General features: G+C 41.9%; 1 protein-coding gene across 16 annotated transcripts in view; it reads left to right on the forward strand.

The window, feature by feature from the left end:
- Positions 1-21,358, forward strand: part of DTNA (dystrobrevin alpha) — a 450,665-nt gene that overhangs the window by 340,308 nt on the left and 88,999 nt on the right. For 9 of the 16 annotated variants that reach the window (XM_069731276.1, XM_069731277.1, XM_069731274.1 and 6 more), the window contains exons 5-10: positions 2,132-2,217; positions 4,315-4,469; positions 5,504-5,533; positions 14,058-14,163; positions 15,720-15,886; positions 16,578-16,702. In XM_069731276.1, coding sequence (XP_069587377.1) covers positions 2,132-2,217; positions 4,315-4,469; positions 5,504-5,533; positions 14,058-14,163; positions 15,720-15,886; positions 16,578-16,702 — 669 coding nt within the window. The remainder of the gene's footprint in view (positions 1-2,131; positions 2,218-4,314; positions 4,470-5,503; positions 5,534-14,057; positions 14,164-15,719; positions 15,887-16,577; positions 16,703-21,358) is intronic. The other 7 variants (XM_069731281.1, XM_069731283.1, XM_069731291.1 and 4 more) reach the window with 1 other exon arrangement.

Raw genomic sequence — 21,358 nt, forward strand, 5'->3', positions numbered from 1 at the left:
GTGAACATATAAGCCTTTGATAAGTTTTAACCTCTTATTGACAAATATCAAGTTTATGTAAAGACTCAATATTTACAGAGTTGACCCTTATTTTTTAATATTTCTACAGTTTGCCCTGACTTGCAGGATAACGGGTTCTGCGCCAAATTCTGACTGATGTCCACTCTTCCCTATTCATTGTTTGGAGTTTATCACAATTTCTGTGTTTTTGTTTGTCCATCCACTTCTTGAGGATTGACCACAGGTTCTCAATAGGATTGATATCTGGGGAGTATCCTGGCTATAGACCCAAAATTTCAATGGTTTGTTCACCATGCAACTTAGCTGTCACTTTTGCCTTCTGACATGGTGCTCCATCATACTGAAAAAAAGCATTGCTCATCATCACATTTCTCTTAGATCTTTTGGCGAATGTTTAGACCCCATTCTTTATTTTTGGAAGGTTTCTGAGGCAAAATAGTGAGTGAGCCCACTTTTTTTTTTAAGATGATAAGCAACCCCAAACAGTCTGAAGGGGGCTTCATCAGAGAAAATAACAAGTTCTTTTCAGTGCAATCCTTGTACTTCCTGCAGAATGTAAGTCTGTCTTTAAGGTTTTTCTTGGAGAGAAGTGACTTATTTGCTGCTCTTTACACTAGATCAGCCTCTAAAACGTTTTACCTCACTGACTGTACATCCAGATGCACGGACACCTGCCTGTTACTATTCCTGTGCAAGCTCTGTACCAGTGTTAAGCCAATCCCATAGTTGAATCTTTTTTAGGACTCAGTCTTAGCACTTGAACCTTTTTGAAGACGTCTTCACAGCAACTGAACCTCTCTTTTCAAAGTTGTTCATGATCTGATAATTACTTAGTTTAGGGCCAGTCTTAGCCGTAGCAATGTCCTTGCCTGTAAAACCATTTTGGTTTAAAGCATTTGTGTGTTTCCTTGGAAGTAAAAAATGGTTATCAGAAGAAAACAACCAGCCCTCATTCTGGTCCATCCCAGAGTGATACCAGAAGCCTTGTCCTTGTTAACATTTTCTCCTGAGCTAACTAGGAGTTCACTTAGATGATACTAGCAGAACATTTTGCAAAGTGACTGAAAATCTGTTGAAATAGGGTTTTGGAGATCAAGCTATTTTCTTGATAACGAATGACTTTGCAATTTTTCACAATTCATCTAACCAATTTCAGTTTAATGCAAATTGCTGATATGAAAATTGAAGTAGCAACCTTTGTGAAAACCAAAATTTGTGTTAGTCTTAAAACCTTTGGACACGACTGTATGTATGAGTGTGTGTTTATATATATATATATATATATATATATATATATATATATACATATATATATATATATATATATATATATATATACATATATATATACATATACATATAGTGGATATATATATATATATATATATAGTGGATATTTGTATTGCATTTGAAAAAGTGTTATAATTTGGTATTTTTCTTCAGAAGGTTTCCCAGCGGATGACAAGTATTCTTTGTAGTTGTCCTATAGACTTCAGTGATGCTATATTGATAGCTGCAAGGTGTGGTCTACTAGAGAATCTCTTATTATAACATTTGATTGTCTGGAAGCCAGCAATTTTTATACTAATAGAAAATGGAGAGACTTCTTTAGATGGGTTGTCTTTACACACAACCTTAAGGCCAAAGCATTGCTGTTGTTTGAATATCTCCAAAAAAAGCATTACGTACCCATTGAAGCCCCTGTTGCCACTTCTCTGTTCCTGCTGTCTATGTCAACATCACCGCTAAAGCTAGTGATTAGATGCAGCCGTCACCGGTGAACAAGAGTAACATGAGGAGCAGTGGCATAAATAAGTAGTATTTTATTATTTCAAAGCGATCACTATTTATGGAGCGATTATGTTGAATCAGATAACCCCTTATACCAATTAAACCAGCTGTAGTCCGTTAAGCGCTCAGTCTTGGCTATATATGTAGCATTCGACTTGCATATGACTTGTCTAGGCTTCCGTTGTCCACAGGTTAGCTATATGCTCACAGGTCAATTGTATGTTTAAAAAAAAATTATATTAATGTAATACAGAAAGAGATCACTGTGAAAATGATACATTTCGATTATTTTTGTTTTCCATTTCTTTCTATTGCACAGGGAAGGACATGGTAAGATCACAGTTTTTGCAGTCAAAATGGCCTTGGCCACACTGTGTGGGGGAAAAATTATGGACAAATTGAGATGTAAGTCCGTACATTACTTTCTTCATTTACACACTTTTTGTGGCTTGCTTGAAAAGGACGAGGCGGGCAAACAGGAATGGTGCATGGCTTCATTCAAAAGGGTGTGATGAAAGATGCAGTATTTTTTCCCCAAATTTCTAGAGAATAGGATATACTGCCAGAACATTGTTTTCCAGCTGTACATGTGACCATTGCATTTTACACCGCTGTGGCTACTGATCGACTGTAGCAGTCACATACCTGTTCTGCTGAATGTGGAAGCATGGAGACGAGGGGGGGAGGGCCATGAACAAGAGATGTAATGGATCAGTAAGATGAATACTATTTAGCATGTTGCAATAGGACTATTTGTTTTGGAGGGGGGAGTTATGGGAGTAGTTAATTTAAGGGTGGACAGTCCTTTTAAATGAGTTTTAATTTAACCATGGGCCTAAGAACTAACAGTCAGGTAGTTGCTGCCTGCCTGTTGTGTCCAGCACAGATTTCTGCTGGCGATCCTATGGCTTCCACTGACGTCATGTTGGTAGAGCAGCAGCTTTTCTTCCACTCTGATCTGTTGATGGGACGTGACTGCCAATGTTCTGCTGCCTAACCAGCCCCATAACTAAGCAGCCCGGAAGAGGAAGAGCTGCTCTGTTGATGTCCAGCAGCTGAATAACCAGCAAAGAAATCAAATAGTCCCAGATAAACCATTTAATAGTACCATATATACCCTAGTATAAGCCGAGATTTTCGGCCCATTTTTTTAGGCTGAAAGTCCCCCTCTCGGCTTATACTCAAGTAATTGTCCCAGGGGGTCGGCGGGGGAGGGGGAGCGGCAGCTGTCAAATCATACTCACCTGCTCCCGGCGCGTCTCTGCATGTCTTTGCCTCTTCAGCGCCCGCAGCTCTTCCTGTGTTCAGCGGTCACGTGGTACCCCTCTTTAAAGTAATGAATATGCAAGCGACTCCACTCCCATAGGGGTGGAGCCGCATATTCATTACTTTAATAAGCGGACCGCTGTACACAGGAACAAGCTGCCAGAGACCATCTCTCAGTGAGAAGCTACCGGGGACCGCGCCGGGAGCAGGTGAGTATAACGGGGGAGGGTGAGCATTCCGATATTCACCTCTCCCCTTTCCACCACCGGGCGCCGCTCCGTCTTCCGCATCCTCTGACTGTGACGTTCAGGTCAGAGGGCGCGATGACGTGTTTAGTGTGCGCGCCGCCCTCTGCCTGAACGTCAGTCAGAAGATGCGGAAGACGGAGCGGTGCCCGGCGCTGGAACGAGGACAGGTGAATATTGCAAGTGCCGGAGTCCCTCCTTGCTCAGGACAAGAGGGGAGTATGTCTTTGTTTTGTTGTTTATCGCAGCAGCAGCATATGGGGCAAATGTTTCTATGGAGCATCTTATGGGGCCATAATCAACCTTTATGCAACATTATATGGGGCAAATGTTTCTATGGAGCATCTTATGGGGCCATAATCAACCTTTATGCAACATTATATGGGGCAAATGTTTCTATGGAGCATCTTATGGGGCCATAATCAACCTTTATGCAGCATTATATGGGGCAAATGTTTCTATGGAGCATCTTATGGGGCCATAATCAACCCTTTGTGCAGTATTATATGGGGCATATTTTTGTATGAAGCATCTTATGGGGCCCATCATGAACTTTATGGAGCATTATATGGGGCTCCTGATTCAATATGGATATTCAAAAACATTTAACCTACTGATGTCTCAATTTTACTTTTATTGGTATCTATTTTTATTTTTGACATTTACCGGTAGCTGCTGCATTTCCCACTCTAGGCTTATACTCGAGTCATTAAGTTTTCCCAGTTTTTTGTGCCAAAATTAGGGGTCTCAGCTTATACTCAGGTCGGCTTATACTCAAGTACGGTATATACGGTGCTTCTTTATTTACTGACTGTTATGTTGCATGCAAGTTCATAAGTTTATAAATATTAATTATCAGGCAGCTAAATTACAGCGCATAAACTGACTTGCCTGTCAGCGACTTGCTACAAACACATATAAGTAGTGGAGAGTTTCAGCAAGACGGTGTTGATATTTTCCTTTTAATCTTCTTTTTTTTTTTTTTTTGCAGACATTTTCTCACTGATCTCTGATTCAAGTGGTGTCATGGTTTACCAGAAGTATGACCAGTTTTTGAAGGAAGTGCTAAAACTGCCAACCGCTGTGTTTGAAGGACCTTCATTTGGTTACACAGAGCAATCTGCAAGGTCTTGTTTCTCACAGCAGGTATGAGAATACAGCATCATGATTACGTGGAGCTTTATAAAATAATGGGTCCGATTCATCAAGACCAGCAATTTTCTTGCCTGTCTTGATGAAGGGGCGTGGAGGAGTCTGACACTCTGGATTCATTTAGGGGCCTCTTAATTAATCGGGAGCGTCTGACAAGTGGCATGCATCATGCCAGAAATCTTACTCTAGTCCCTGACTGGAGTAATATTTCTGGTGTAAGGAATGCCAATGTCTCCCATCCCACCCCAGCTCTGCCATTTTTGTCTGGGCTGGGAGAAACTGGCATGAAAATGCCAAAGTTTGCATAGTTTAGGCACAACTCTTGAGTTGCACCAAAATTTGGCGGCTTTTCAAAGCCTTTAAACCACTCTTTTAGTATAAAAGCTTTGATGAAGTGGGCCCATTGGCTTCTATTTATAATAGACGCCATGATGGATCCAAACTGGCACTAGCTGGGCATTCTGGTATGTTATAATGTCAAGAACAGCGCTGTAAACTCTGTAGTTCTTGCAGTTAAATATATGAAATAGGAGACTAAACCCCTAATGGAGGCTATGAATATCAGTGTGAACAAAGTGTAAGAGTAAATAAATAAAAAATCCCAAGTTTTTAGTGACTGTGTGTTAAACAAGAAATTACAAATTAAATGTACACATGGTTTCAGCTACAGAAATTGTCCATTTGGTTAGCCTTAAAGGGGTTGTCCCATGAACAACCCCTTTGAAATAAAATAATGCTGTTTTTAGCCCAAAGCAAATATTTATATGGGAAGCCAATGAGATCTGAACATATTCGATCTGTTGAAGGGAGAATATTTTCATTTGAACAGTTATATCCTTTTTATTAGTTTATTAAAGGCGTTAAAAGGCTTTGAGGATGACTGTACAGAATTAGATGTAAACTAAAGACACGTCATATCTGTGGGTCTACAAATGTGTGTGGCTCATTTTAGAATAAAATATTTTATCATTACGTTTTTTTTTCCTGTTTCCTCCTGCTGGGATCCGTTACTGGTTTTGGCAAAAAAGTATGGAATGGAACATGGACCTCAGATACAGGCATGTAAACCAGCCCTTAAACTGGCCACTTCATAATGACATGACAAGTGATGTTTTTTTGGGGGAAATACACTGTTTACAAAGAAAGTCACCTAATTACATAAAAAATGTTTTGCCCAGAATGTAACTTTGAACAAAAGTGTGACGTATTTTATGCTTTTACTGTTAAAATAATGTGTCATAAAAATGGCCTATTGCTTAAACAGGTTTTTATGTTTTTTTTTTTAGGTTTGCTAATGTTTTCTTCAGTTTTCTAGATCACTACCTATATTAAAATATCACACTGGCCACTAAACCTAATATCAGACTGATTAATCTTGTTCTTTTCTGTAGCCACATGGATATAAGCAGAAATAGACTAGCCCCAACACTACTAACTTTCATTAAAAGGGTATTCCCATCTCCAAGATCCTATCCCAATATGTTGTAGATGTAATAATAATAATATTAGTAAATACCTCCAATTAGAAATGTAATATAGTTTTTGTGATTCTCTGTCTCTTTTCTCATGTGCCGGCATTGCAGGCCTTAGTCGTTACGACCGTATTTTTCGGACTATAAGACGCACTTTTTTTTCTCCAAAAATGTGGAAGAAAATGGGGGGTGCATCTTATATTCCAGTTGTACCTACTCTGGCTGTGGTGGGGAGGTGGGGGAGTGGCAGTGACGGAGCATTGGGTCACAGGAGGTAGGATCCGGCGGCTGGGGCTAACTCCTGTGCCTGCTGCTAAAGAGAAATGGATATGCACTGCATTCCACGCCCATGGGCGTGGAGGGCAGTGAATATTCATTTCTCTTTAATAGCATCCTGGTATGATTGGCCCTCATCCTGGTATGCATGGCCTCAGCCTTGTCCTGGTATTATTGGCCCCATCCCCTGTTGTGAATTCTGTGGCCAAGCTCCCTCCTGTGGTCGAGAGTGGTACTTCGGCTGGTTCTGTCTATGAGCTTCCTTTGGTGGATGAGAGTGGTACTGCGGCTTCTGAGTTTCCTTCCTCAGGTGATGAGGTTAAGTCGTTAGGTGCTGCTCTATTTAACTCCACCTGGTGCTTTGATCCTGGCCTCCAGTCAATGTTCTAGTATTGGTCTTGCTTCCTCCTGGATCTTTCCTGTGGCCTGTCTATCCTGCATAAGCTAAGTTTTGCTTGTGTTATTTTTGCTTGCTATTTTTTCTGTCCAGCTTGCTTTATTGGTTTTTCTTGTTTGCTGGAAGCTCTGAGACGCAGAGGGAGCACCTCCGTACCGTTAGTCGGTGCGGAGGGTCTTTTTGCCCCTCTGCGTGGTTGTTTGTAGGTTTTTGTGTTGACCGCAAAGCTATCTTTCCTATCCTCGGTCTATTCAGTAAGTCGGGCCTCACTTTGCTAAATCTATTTCATCTCTGTGTTTGTATTTTCATCTTACTCACCGTCATTATATGTGGGGGCTGCCTTTTCCTTTGGGGAATTTCTCTGAGGCAAGGTAGGCTTATTTTTCTATCTTCAGGGCTAGTTAGTTTCTCAGGCTGTGCCGAGTTGCATAGGGAGCGTTAGGCGCAATCCACGGCTACCTCTAGCGTGGTGTGTTAGGATTAGGGATTGCGGTCAGCAGAGTTCCCACGTCTCAGAGCTCGTCCTTTGTTTTTGGTAATTGTCAGGTCACTTTGTGTGCTCTGAACTTCAATGTCCATTGTGGTTCTGAATTACCTGTTCATAACAGTACTGGAGGCCAAAAGTACTAATGCTTCTCAATAGAGGGAAAAGAGAAGTTCTGAGACCATTTTTTTTTTCTTTGCACTGTGTTCTGTCTTTCTTTTCCCCTTTACATCAGGGTGATTCAGAACACAGGTGTGGACATGGACATTCAAGGTCTGTTCTCTTTCATGGATAATCTCGCTATAAATGTACAGAATATTCAAGATTTAGTGGTTCAGAATCCTATGTTAGAACCTAAGATTCCTATTCCTGAGTTGTTTTCTGGAGATAGAGCAAAGTTTTTGAATTTTAAAAATAATTGTAAACTATTTCTGGCTTTGAAACCTCGCTCCTCTGGTGACCCAGTACAACAAGTTAAGATCATTATTTCTTTATTACGTGGCGCCCCCCAAGACTGGGCATTTTCCCTTGCGCCAGGAGATCCTGCATTATGTAATATTGATGCGTTTTTTCTGGCGCTCGGATTGCTGTACGACGAACCTAATTCAGTGGCTCAGGCAGAGAAAAATTTGCTGGCTCTGTGTCAGGGTCAGGATGAGATAGAGATTTATTGTCAGAAGTTTAGAAAGTGGTCCGTGCTCACTCAATGGAATGAATGTGCGCTGGCAGCTATTTTCAGAAAGGGTCTCTCTGAAGCCCTTAAGGATGTCATGGTGGGATTTCCTATGCCTGCTGGTCTGAATGAGTCTATGTCTTTGGCCATTCAGATCGGTCAACGCTTGCGCGAGCGTAAATCTGTGCACCATTTGGCGGTATTATCTGAGCATGAACCTGAGCCTATGCAGTGCGATAGGACTTTGACCAGAGCTGAAAGGCAAAAACACAGACATCAGAATGGGCTGTGTTTCTACTGTGGTGATTCCACTCATGCTATCTCTGATTGTCCTAAGCGCACTAAGCGGTTCGCTAGGTCTGCCACCATTGGTACGGTACAGTCGAAATTTCTTTTGTCCGTTACTTTGATCTGCTCTTTGTCTTCCTATTCTGTCATGGCATTTGTGGATTCAGGCGCTGCCCTGAATTTGATGGACTTGGAGTATGCTAGGCGCTGTGGGTTTCTCTTGGAGCCCTTGCAGTGTTCTATTCCATTGAGAGGAATTGATGCTACGCCTTTAGCCAAGAATAAGCCTCAGTATTGGACCCAGCTGACCATGTGCATGGCTCCTGCGCACCAGGAGGATATTCGCTTTCTGGTGTTAAATAATCTGCATGATGTGGTCGTGTTGGGGTTGCCATGGCTACAAGTCCATAACCCAGTATTAGATTGGAAATCAATGTCTGTGTCCAGCTGGGGTTGTCAGGGGGTACATGGTGATGTTCCATCTCTGTCTATCTCATCATCCACCCCTTCTGAGGTCCCAGAGTTCTTGTCTGATTACCGGGATGTATTCGATGAGCCCAAGTCCAATGCCCTACCTCCGCATAGGGATTGTGATTGTGCTATCGATTTGATTCCTGGTAGTAAGTTTCCTAAGGGTCGACTGTTTAATTTATCTGTACCTGAGCACGCCGCTATGCGGAGTTACTTGAAGGAGTCTTTGGAGAATGGTCATATTCGCCCGTCATCGTCGCCATTGGGAGCAGGGTTCTTTTTTGTGGCCAAGAAGGATGGTTCGCTGAGACCTTGTATTGATTACCGCCTTCTAAATAAAATTACGGTCAAATTTCAGTACCCCTTGCCGCTGCTGTCTGATTTGTTTGCTCGGATTAAGGGGGCTAGTTGGTTCACCAAGATAGATCTTCGTGGTGCGTATAATCTTGTGCGTATTAAACGGGGTGATGAATGGAAAACAGCATTTAATACGCCCGAAGGCCATTTTGAGTACCTGGTTATGCCATTCGGACTTTCTAATGCTCCATCAGTGTTTCAGTCCTTTATGCATGACATCTTCCGAGAGTACCTGGATAAATTCCTGATTGTATACTTGGATGATATTTTGGTCTTCTCGGATGATTGGGAGTCTCATGTGAAGCAGGTCAGAATGGCATTCCAGGTCCTGCGTGCTAATTCTTTGTTTGTGAAGGGGTCAAAGTGTCTCTTTGGTGTTCAGAAGATTTCATTTTTGGGGTTCATTTTTTCTCCTTCTACTATCGAGATGGACCCTGTTAAAGTTCAGGCCATTTATGATTGGACTCAGCCAACATCTCTGAAGAGTCTGCAGAAGTTCCTGAGCTTTGCTAATTTTTATCGTCGCTTCATCGCTAATTTTTCTAGCATTGCTAAACCGTTGACTGATTTAACCAAGAAGGGTGCTGATGTGGTCAATTGGTCTTCTGCTGCTGTGGAAGCTTTTCAGGAGTTGAAGCGTCGTTTTTCTTCTGCCCCTGTGTTGTGCCAACCAGATGTTTCGCTTCCGTTCCAGGTCGAGGTTGATGCTTCCGAAATTGGAGCAGGGGCTGTTTTGTCGCAGAGAAGTTCTGATTGTTCGGTGATGAAACCATGCGCCTTCTTTTCCAGGAAATTTTCGCCTGCTGAGCGAAATTATGATGTTGGTAATCGAGAGTTGCTAGCCATGAAGTGGGCATTCGAGGAGTGGCGTCATTGGCTTGAAGGAGCTAAGCATCGCGTGGTGGTCTTGACTGATCACAAAAACTTGACTTATCTCGAGTCTGCCAAACGGTTGAATCCTAGACAGGCTCGTTGGTCGCTGTTTTCCTCCCGTTTTGACTTTGTGGTTTCGTACCTTCCGGACTCTAAAAATGTGAAGGCGGATGCCCTGTCTAGGAGTTTTGTGCCCGATTCTCCGTGTTTGTCTGAGCCGGCGGGTATTCTCAAAGAGGGGGTAATTTTGTCTGCCAGCTCCCCTGATTTGCGGGCGGTGCTACAAAAATTTCAGGCTAATAGACCTGACCGTTGCCCAGCGGAGAAACTGTTTGTCCCTGATAGGTGGACGAATAAAGTTATCTCTGAGGTTCATTGTTCGGTGTTGACTGGTCATCCTGGAATCTTTGGTACTAGAGATTTGGTGGCTAGATCCTTTTGGTGGCCGTCTCTGTCGCGGGATGTGCGTTCTTTTGTGCAGTCCTGTGGGATTTGTGCTCAGGCTAAGCCCTGCTGTTCTCGTGCCAGTGGGTTGCTTTTGCCCTTGCCGGTCCCGAAGAGGCCTTGGACACATATCTCTATGGATTTTATTTCGGATCTCCCCGTCTCTCAAAGAATGTCGGTCATTTGGGTGGTTTGTGATCGCTTCTCTAAGATGGTCCATTTGGTGCCCTTGTCTAAATTGCCTTCCTCCTCTGATTTGGTGCCGTTGTTTTTCCAGCATGTGGTTCGTTTACATGGCATTCCAGAGAACATCGTTTCTGACAGAGGTTCCCAGTTTGTTTCGAGGTTTTGGCGAGCCTTTTGTGCTAGGATGGGCATTGATTTGTCTTTTTCCTCGGCTTTCCATCCTCAGACAAATGTCCAGACTGAACGAACCAATCAGACCTTGGAAACATATCTGAGATGTTTTGTTTCTGCTGATCAGGATGATTGGGTGTCCTTTTTGCCTTTGGCTGAGTTCGCCCTTAATAATCAGGCCAGCTTGGCTACTTTGGTTTCGCCGTTTTTCTGCAATTCTGGGTTCCACCCTCGTTTCTCTTCGGGGCAGGTTGAGTCTTCGGACTGTCCTGGTGTGGATGCTGTGGTGGATAGGTTGCAGCAGATTTGGACTCATGTAGTGGACAATCTGACTTTGTCCCAGGAGAAGGCTCAACGTTTCGCTAACCGCAGGCGCTGTGTGGGTCCCCGACTTCGTGTTGGGGATTTGGTTTGGTTGTCATCTCGTTATATTCCTATGAAGGTTTCCTCTCCTAAATTTAAGCCTCGTTTCATTGGTCCATATAGGATTTCTGAGGTCCTTAATCCTGTGTCTTTTTGGTTGACTCTTCCAGCTTCTTTTTCCATCCATAACGTGTTCCATAGGTCATTGTTGCGGAGATATACGTGGCACCTGTGGTTCCATCTATTGATCCTCCTGCTCCGGTTTTGGTTGAAGGGGAATTGGAGTATATAGTGGAGAAGATTTTGGATTCTCGTGTTTCGAGACGGAAACTCCAGTATCTGGTTAAGTCTAAAGGTTATGGTCAGGAAGATAATTCCTGGGTCTTTGCCTCTGATGTCCATGCTGCCGATCTGGTTCGTGCCTTTCATGTGGCTCATCCTGGTCGGCCTGGGGGCTCTGGTGAGGGTTCGGTGACCCCTCCTCAAGGAGGGGGGGGTACTGTTGTGAATTCTGTGGCCAAGCTCCCTCCTGTGGTCGAGAGTGGTACTTCAGCTGGTTCTGTCTATGAGCTTCCTTTGGTGGATGAGAGTGGTACTGCGGCTTCTGAGTTTCCTTCCTCAGGTGATGAGGTTAAGTCGTTAGGTGCTGCTCTATTTAACTCCACCTGGTGCTTTGATCCTGGCCTCCAGTCAATGTTCTAGTATTGGTCTTGCTTCCTCCTGGATCTTTCCTGTGGCCTGTCTATCCTGCATAAGCTAAGTTTTGCTTGTGTTATTTTTGCTTGCTATTTTTTCTGTCCAGCTTGCTTTATTGGTTTTTCTTGCTTGCTGGAAGCTCTGAGACGCAGAGGGAGCACCTCCGTACCGTTAGTCGGTGCGGAGGGTCTTTTTGCCCCTCTGCATGGTTGTTTGTAGGTTTTTGTGTTGACCGCAAAGCTATCTTTCCTATCCTCGGTCTATTCAGTAAGTCGGGCCTCACTTTGCTAAATCTATTTCATCTCTGTGTTTGTATTTTCATCTTACTCACAGTCATTATATGTGGGGGCTGCCTTTTCCTTTGGGGAATTTCTCTGAGGCAAGGTAGGCTTATTTTTCTATCTTCAGGGCTAGTTAGTTTCTCAGGCTGTGCCGAGTTGCATAGGGAGCGTTAGGCGCAATCCACGGCTACCTCTAGTGTGGTGTGTTAGGATTAGGGATTGCGGTCAGCAGAGTTCCCACGTCTCAGAGCTCGTCCTTTGTTTTTGGTAATTGTCAGGTCACTTTGTGTGCTCTGAACTTCAATGTCCATTGTGGTTCTGAATTACCTGTTCATAACAATCCCCATCCTGGTATGCATGGCCCCATCCTTATCCTTGTATGATTGGCCCTTTTCCCTATTCTGGTATGCATGGCCCCATCAAAAAAAACATTGCAAAAAAAAATTACACTTACCTTCCTGCGCTCCCTCGCAGCTTCTTGTTTCAGTGCCAGCAGCTGCTTTATGCTTGTAAGCGCATGGCAGGGACAGCTGCCAGATTACTCACTGCTCTGCATGTCGGGACTTTGCATGTGGAAAGTCTAAAGAGAATGAATATTCACTCCATTGAACTCCCATGGGAGTGGAATGGAGTGAATATTCATTCTCTTTAGCAGTTATTTCATTTTGCATGTGTCTTGTGATAATAAGACTGCTGAATTGTCATCTGTACAATACAAGAAGAGTGAGTGTAGTAATAGGTAGTCTGTGTAAAAGTCGCAAGATTTTGTCCTTTTCTGTGTATTCTAAATAGTACAGTTATGCAAAAATATTCACAGGACCATGGTCCAGAGGCCATGACTGTAACCTGTGGTCTATCCGACCTGAACCTTGCGAATCTCCTACCTGCCGGCATCATTGACACCTCCTCCTAATTAGTAGGCCTGGCACAGCGTCCTCATTGTGTTACACTGCACATAGGACATTGCCTTGGTCCTACTAATCAGAAGAGCTGCTGGGTCCTTGCAGGTAGGGGGATGTTCATAAGGAAATGGTCCAGCTATTATAGACTACCAACGTAGCTGCTGGACTAGGGTCCTGCAAATCTACTAACTAAAACTCTATTAGGTAGTGATATGAAAATTGAAAAAAATAATGCTAAAATGTTAACACATTGATTATAATTAGTGATGAGCAAATATACGCGTTACTCAAGATTTCCCGAGCACGCTCTGGTGTCCTCAGAGTATTTTTTAGTGCTCGGAGATTTAGTTTTTATTGCCGCAGCTGAATGATTTACATCTGCTAGCCAGCATAAGTACATGTGGGGATTCCCTAGCAACCAGGCAACCCCCACATGTACTTATGCTGGCTAACAGATGTAAATCATTCAGCTGCGGCGATGAAAACTAAATCTCCGAGCACTAAAAAATACTCAGAGGACACCTGAGCATGCTCAAGAAATCTCGGGTAACGAGTATATTCGCTCATCACTAATTATAATAGATCTATTTAAGGAATTGGTCATTTTTTTATGACCCATCCCATTTAAGTTAGATTTCTTCTGCCATTGTTCTTCATTACTTCATTATTTTTTAAACTCACGTAAAGGGTTAAAGGGGTTGTCTGGTCTAAAATGACAGGTCTGCAGTCACTTGCTAGGCACTGTGTGGATTCTCCGGTGTCAGTGCCGGCATACTGCTGGACAGAATCCAACTAGACTGCTTCTGGTGTGCTCAATACGTGACTGACGTTCCCGTGCTGTCACCAGAGCATCCTCAGAGCGCGCTGTGTGAGGATTCTCAAGTGTGCAGTCACATAGAGTGACAGCAGACTTATCATTTTAGACCAGACAACCCCTTTAAGTTTGCATTACTTGTATCTAGTGTTCATGCAGGCAGTCATGGCCATTCTTAACTGGTCGTAGTAGCATTTTCCCTCATGTAGTTATCCATGTAGGCACAATTATGGGAGTAGCATGCATAAGATTTTAAGGTACAGATCCACGAGAGGGAAAGCGGTTCTGACAAATAAAAACTATTACATTGTATATTGTACACCAATACCAAGACATAATGCTTGCTATGACCATTCATAGCAATTAGTCTTACTCATTAATATTTCAGCTATATGAATGTGTTAATATTGATTTTTCTTTTTTAATCCAAACAGAAAAAAGTTATCTTAAATTCATTTTTGGACACACTTATGTCTGACCCACCACCTCAGTGTCTTGTCTGGTTACCTCTTCTGCATCGACTGGCGAATGTAGAAAATGGTAAGTAGCGTCTGCAATAAAGCTTTGCACTATAAAAAAAAAAACTAAGACCGAAACTTAATGATTAAATACCCTGCAGTAAATAAATAAACAGCATAGGGCATGAAAATAATGTATGTTACTTAGTTAACATGTTTTTTTTTTTTTATTAAAAAAAAAAAATGCAAAAGCCATCCCAGCACCCCACAATGACCATGATTGGGACGGTCCTAACTCAATTATTAAAAACCTTACTGTTTGTCAAGTGACATGCATGTGGATAAGGGCTGAGATGTATATACGCAGCTCTGGCAAAAATTAAGAGACCACTGCAAAATTTTCAGTGGTCTCTTAGTTTTTGCGAGTACATCGGTGCTGATCAACATAGATAACTGGTTCTTGTTAAAATGCATTGACAGCTCAAAATCGAGTTATGTACATGCACCATCAGAGATTTCCGGACTCTGCGTCTAAAGACAGGAGCTCCAGTGATGGCATTCACCAATCAAACTGATACTAAAGTCAATCACAGGTTATGTGATATCAAATGTCAGATTGTGGAGGAAGTTGGTGAGTGACGTAACCTAAAAAGATGAAAAAAGTGAATCATATTTGGGAGGATCACTGGATGTGTTGCATGAAGACAATTGGCCTCATTTATCAAATAGCCCATAGTGACCAATCCGAGCTCAGCTATTACTTGAACAACTTGGTAAAATAAAATCTGCATGTTAATTGGTTGCTACGGGTAACAAAGACAGTTCTTCTTTTGGACAGTTTCGCTAAAGCTTCCCCTTAGGGCCTCATTTGTCAAATTGGTTTATACTGTAGAAGTTACAACCAGTTTTGCCAAATCTGTCCCAATAACCTTACAGTACAGAATATATTTATGATATCCTCCTTTTATAAAAAGATAGAATATGCATTTGGTGACTTGCATGCTTTAATGTGAGCCTGGCACAAAATGTTACCATTCAACCCCCAGCCATTAATATGATTGTGTGAGCCTTTAATATATAAGCCAGTGGGGATCCAACAGCGAGAAATCGCATTTTGAAGTTGTGTCTGGAAATGCACTAGGGCGTGACAATGCACTTCTAGCTTCTCAGCCTCACGCTTCATTCCCTACCTGGTAGCCCCCTTCCTTGGCTGATTGACAAGTCGTTTGCTTTGGTACACAGCCACCAACCTGACAGTCAGCTAGAGGAGGGTGTCCTTAGCTAAGAAATGTACCGTGAGGCTGAGAAGCTAGAAGTACATCATGACGCCCTGATTCACCTTGTGATTTCTCGCTGCTAAATCAGCACTTTGGGGTCATAAAGGGATCGACTTAAAGGGCTACACAATCATATTAATGGGGAAAGTTTCTGACAGGCTTCCTTTAAGAAACAATTGGGACGCTCCTTTCAGTAAAGTACGATCTTCCGTTTCACCCTTGAAATAAAGAAGGGACTGTCATTTCCTTATGTGACAGTTGTAAGGACGGTAATATAAATGGACTAAAAGAGAGGTCTGACCAGATAATAACCATTCGCTGTTATGTTTTAATTGTAAGATGTCTTCCCTGTCTGTCACAGTCTTCCACCCTGTGGAGTGTTCCTATTGCCACAGTGAGAGTATGATGGGTTTCCGCTATCGCTGCCAGCAGTGTCACAATTACCAGCTCTGTCAGGACTGCTTCTGGAGGGGACATGCCAGCGGTTCCCATAGCAACCAACACCAAATGAAAGAGTATACGTCATGGGTAAGAGAAGGCTCACTGGGCTCAGCAGCTGCACCATACAGAGGCGCACACAAGAGTGGACTAACCCGGAGCAAGGCAGGCCGGCAATGAATGTAGTGAGAGAGGGCGAGTATTACTGTGATTATGACTCTGGAAGACATTGGTTTATGAATGGCGCATGTGTAAGTATCTGGCTTGGCGCGGGGGGTGTTGTGGACCTTGTCGGTAGTGCTGGTACTACTCACCGGATAGTATCAGGTATTGTCATTCATCCTCTTATTACAGGTCTGCGGCGTCACAGTTGTTTGTTTTTGTATTCAGTATGGCAATAGAAGTGTGCGAGATGGGTAGAAATAGAAGTCTATAATTACGGATGTAACTTGTAAGACCCGGAGCTGCTACACAAGAAAAATCCATCCATCATCTGTTTTAGTCACTGGCTTTTCCATTGGGAATGAGGACAATGGTTAAAAAAAGACACATAGAAAACGGGCAAGATGGTGACCGCTTGATGCTAGATTTGGGTCTGGTAAAACGCTGCAATGTTCTAGTTCGTAACCATGTAAGTCAATGAACACAATCAAGTTCACGAAGTCGTGAGGAAATTTATAACAGCAGTCATAGTTCACTGATCTGGGGAAAACGACTGGTTAAAATGTAGCTTCTAATTACAGAAAATGATATATTCATTAGATGTGTTTGCTGTTGACAGAAATCCCCTGCCAAGAAGCTCACTAATGCACTGAGCAAGTCTTTAAGCTGTGCTTCCAGCCGTGAGCCCCTGCACCCGATGTTTCCTGATCAGCCTGAAAAACCTTTAAACCTGGCTCATATTGTGTAAGTATCAGACTTATCACCCGTATACAGCAGCCGTCGCCCCTGTACGCAGGCTCCGCTTTTAGAGGTGTCTTCTGGCACCACCGATCTATACGTTTCTCGGAATTGTTTGTTAGCCTTGGGTGTAAAAGCAAATGCAAATCCTTTGTATCCCATATCCTTTATGAAGATGAGCAACATGCTCAAGGTCGAAATTCTGAGTGAATAATGTGTTGTACTTGGTGACCGTAACCATGGGACTGCGGGAATTTAGTGAAAACCTCTAAGGTACAACATAGAATAACACTTTTTATTGGTGACCTCAATATATCTCGTCAAATGAATAGATTTACGGTACATATCCCACGCAACGCTGTAAACTTTTTATCACAAAGAAAGTTATTACATTTGTAGCCACCATCAGTAAAGAGCTAGAACTAAAAACTTTGCCCGTATGAAAATCCCAAACTATATAGGTATATAAAACAATTGCGCCTGCTGGGAATATTGTGACGTCCTGTGTCTTCCAGAGGAATTTTTTTGTAATTGTTCTCTGTTCTGTCTAAAACATTAAGGGGTTAAGAGTTTAACAAGGAAACACAATGTACATGGGGGATTTGGCAAGATGATTCCCCAGGTTAGTATGATTGCGCAGATCCCAAACATGTTTTCTGTTTAAGTGGAAAAAATAAATTCTGAAATTTGTATGAAAAAAATTGTTTGTGTTTATCGCCATTTTCGAGACGTGTAGCATTTTCATTATTCGGAATCTAGGCCTGTGTGAGGTATTATTTTTTGCACCCTGAGCTGACATTTTTATTGATACCATTTTGGGGTAGATACCTTCGATACTGAAGATCGCCTCTTACAACGTTTTATTGCAGTGTTGCGGCAGCCAAAAAAACGTAATTCTGGGGTTTCAATTTTTTTCTCGTTACGCCATTTACCGATCGGATTAATTTATTCAACATTTTGATAGATCGGATATTTCTGAACACAACGATACCAAATATGTGCATTTTTTTCATTGTTTTGTTTTCAATGGGGCAAAAGGGGGTGAATTAAACTTTTGCATTTTTTTATTTACTTTTTAAAACCTTTTTTTTCTCTTTTTACTGACTTAATAGCCTAACAGTAGGCAAATATCATCCAATTAAAGATGAAAATTGTATTATTGCCTTGATTAAAAGGAAATATTTATATAGGTTAATATTCCTGGTTGTAAGCGATGATCAAAAATTAGTAGCATCCACCAAAATAAAATTCCATATCCAATCAAAGATGCCACGTGAATACCCAGGGATTTAAACAAGTGGAAAGAAAACCTGAATACTTTCCCTTGCACTTTTTTCCTAATGATACCCCTACCTTGCCGCGGAGGTTGACACCCTAATGATGCATATGCAAGTTGTGGTGACCCCCCGCTCTCCATCGTCTCGCCCTGGATGGCCCTAGGTACTAGAGACCCCTTACAAGAAAGGAGATATTAACGACCTAATTTAACAATCCCTAATAGGCAAATATATAAAGTGACAATGCAAAGGGAAGGCTATTGGTAGCACCACAATATACCGTAGCCCACCATAAATTAAAAAGAGATTCCAAATAGTCCAATTGGCAATACAAACATGACTAGGAGACCTGAAGCTGCGATCATCCGATCGCTTGGGCTACACATAGCAGGGCTTCAACTCTATGTATAGCAGAAATCACGATCTTCTATTTTATTCCTTCTGCTCCTTTGAGTATTCAGTTTTTGCTTTATAAACCTGCCATACAGTTCCAGATATATGGGTGTTTTAATTTAGTGTGCCCCTTATGCTAATTTTTATTGTCTTTACCTTGGAGGCGTTGCTTGCACAATTCTCTTGCGGTGGAAGGTGGAAATCTTAGTCTTGTCTGAATAATTAACCCTCTTGATGAAGACCATAAAAATGTACATATTGGATGCGGTAAAAAAAAACGTCCCACATCTCTGGAACTGTGTTGTGGATTTAGAAATGAAAAAAAGCCAACGCAATACTCAGTGGAGCAGTGACAATAAAATAACAGTGAAAACTGGCCACTTTTGACCCGACGATGGGTTTTCTTTCAGTCTACGAGAATTGTGGAAACATTATAAAGATTAGGATAATGCGTCCTTAATTTCCTTTAAGATCGTAAAAAAATACCTTGCTATCAAATTGGATTAATTGTAGCAAAATTGTATTATGTAGGCTCTGACTCGGTCTCTGGACTGTGTTTCTGACTTTTTATATTTTACTAGATGGCAGCCCGATTCTAAAGAATCGGGAGTCTAGAATCCATATATACTTTATTTATTCAAATGTAAGAATAATACAATTAATAAATAATAGTAAGAAAGAACAAAAATAATAGGCAGTATATGGAGAAAACACCAAACAAAAGTTCAAAATTGGTGTGAAAATGTCACTGAACCACTTCACAACTAAATATATATAGTTTTGCTAAATGGTATTATCATTTTTTTGACGAAATTCGGCAGGAGCTTGAAGAGCAACGTCACTGGGCCCGCCTCCACGCAGTAGAAACTTGCTGTGAGGTAAAAATTCAAAAATCACACCAAAATGGCGGGCGGAGTGTGTCACAGTACGGCACGTTTCTGATTGGTCGCTCGCAGCAGGTGGCAACCAATCAGACACTGGACACTGTTGACGTCACTTATCTCCGGACATTAGCTCCGGACATTATCTCCGCACATTATCTCCGCACATTATCTCCGCACATTAGCTCCGGACATTAGCTCCGGACATTAGCTCCGGACATTAGCTCCGGACAAAGCCACGGAAGTTGGCACAAATTGCAGGAAGTAGTATTCTAGGCAATTATATATTAGATATACTGTATACATTTTATATGCCATTGTTCTTTGTTTTTATTATTTATATACGTTGCCATAGAGGTTGATCTGCAAATATATAATCTCATTGGTTAGATTTGTTTTCTATAAATAAATGTACTCAATAATTAATTTGTATCTATAATTCTGTACTTTCTTTTCTGCCATCAAAAAGGGACACTTGGTGAGTATTGTGACCTGCGACCATTGTAGCTGGAGATCACGCCCATGCTCATCATTAGTCTATAGATCGTGCATTGTGTTCAGTCTCCGCTGACATTTACTTTCCTTCTTACATATTAAATGGGGGCCCTGCACACCGTTTCATTCATTCTTCTTCCATGTTTTCATCTATGCAGACCCCTTTGTTATACAAAATGTAATAGTACATTGTCAAAATAGCCCATGCACAGGATTTTTTTTTTTTACAAATTATATGCAGGAAATAGTTTAATTTCTTCTGATGTCCATTTTATTTCGTACTGTAAGATATGTGCACATGTTGAATATTTGCATCAGATTTTTCTGCAGCAAAAACCAAAGTGTTGGCAGGAAAATGTTTGCATAAAATACATGTGTTTTTGCATGCTTTATTGATACTCTTTTTTTTTACATTTGAATGGGTGAAAGAAAAGCATTGCAAAAGCACTGGAAGAACTGAAACGTTGTAAATTTGAAAAAATTCTTTGATAATTTAATTCTGAAGGGAATGTGCATGAGAATTCAGAAATCTCATTCACTTTGCAGTAAACTGCTACATTTTGCCCTTGGCAAAAACAGTGTGTGAACTGCCCATTGATTCAACTTGACATTTTTTGAGATTGAGTACCTATAAAATTAACATTACATGATGAAGATTATAATAAAATACTATTAAAGGTGTTGTCTAATGAAAACCTATTATCCCACTGCTGGTAACCGCGCCAATTGGAAGATTGGTGACCTTTTATCCTCATTACAAAATGCAGCGTCAGGTCAGAACCTGGATGCTGCTCCTTTTGTTTTCTATGGGCCTGATGCAAAACTGCGAGTGCAGCACTTGGCAGCCCCATATGTAATGAATGGAGAAGTGGTGGAGCATGTGCACTCCCGCTCTATTCTAAAGAGATCCAATCAACTAGACCCCAGCAATCAACACGTTATTACTGGGTAACCTATATGCCACCAGATTTGTAATACCTCATCTGAGAACAGCAAAATGTTGGGGACCATGGTTCTAGCGCTTGGCCACTTACTTGGCTGCTTGATGTAAGCTCTGATAAAACACCATTTTATTAGTAGATTATCACTGAATAGTAAACATGCAGCATGATGACTTGTATTCATGAGTTCTCTGTGGTTGGCCCAGACTGCAGTTTAATCAATACCTGTGCACAGTATAGAAGGAAAGCTGTCAATCATTGATGTGGGTGGTGTGACAGGGTCACTGGCACGGTATATGAGGGGAGATATGTGTCACTGCATGTAATGGCGTCTGTGATGTGAAACAAGAGTATTTTCCTCCAGCGCACTATATGTTGTGAGGGTTAGGTTAAAGTTGCATACATGGGCTGGATTTATGTGGACATCTATAGAGTGGGTGGGAGGGTGTTCACCTTATCTCCACCTGCAGAGCGTGTGCTGACAGGATCTGGGTGATGTTACAGTCATGTGATCAGGTCTGCTTTTAAATAGCTGGACTTGAGAGGCAGTCTTTGTGTTGTATCTAGGAGAGGGAAGACTCCAGACGGGGGGCTCCTGGTGGAGCTGACGACACATGGTGGTCTGAGCGGGCAAATCCTCAGACATATGGACTTTGCTATATGTTATCTTTTTTT

The sequence above is a fragment of the Ranitomeya imitator genome, chromosome 6, assembly GCF_032444005.1.
Source record: "Ranitomeya imitator isolate aRanImi1 chromosome 6, aRanImi1.pri, whole genome shotgun sequence".
NCBI lineage: Eukaryota > Metazoa > Chordata > Amphibia > Anura > Dendrobatidae > Ranitomeya > Ranitomeya imitator.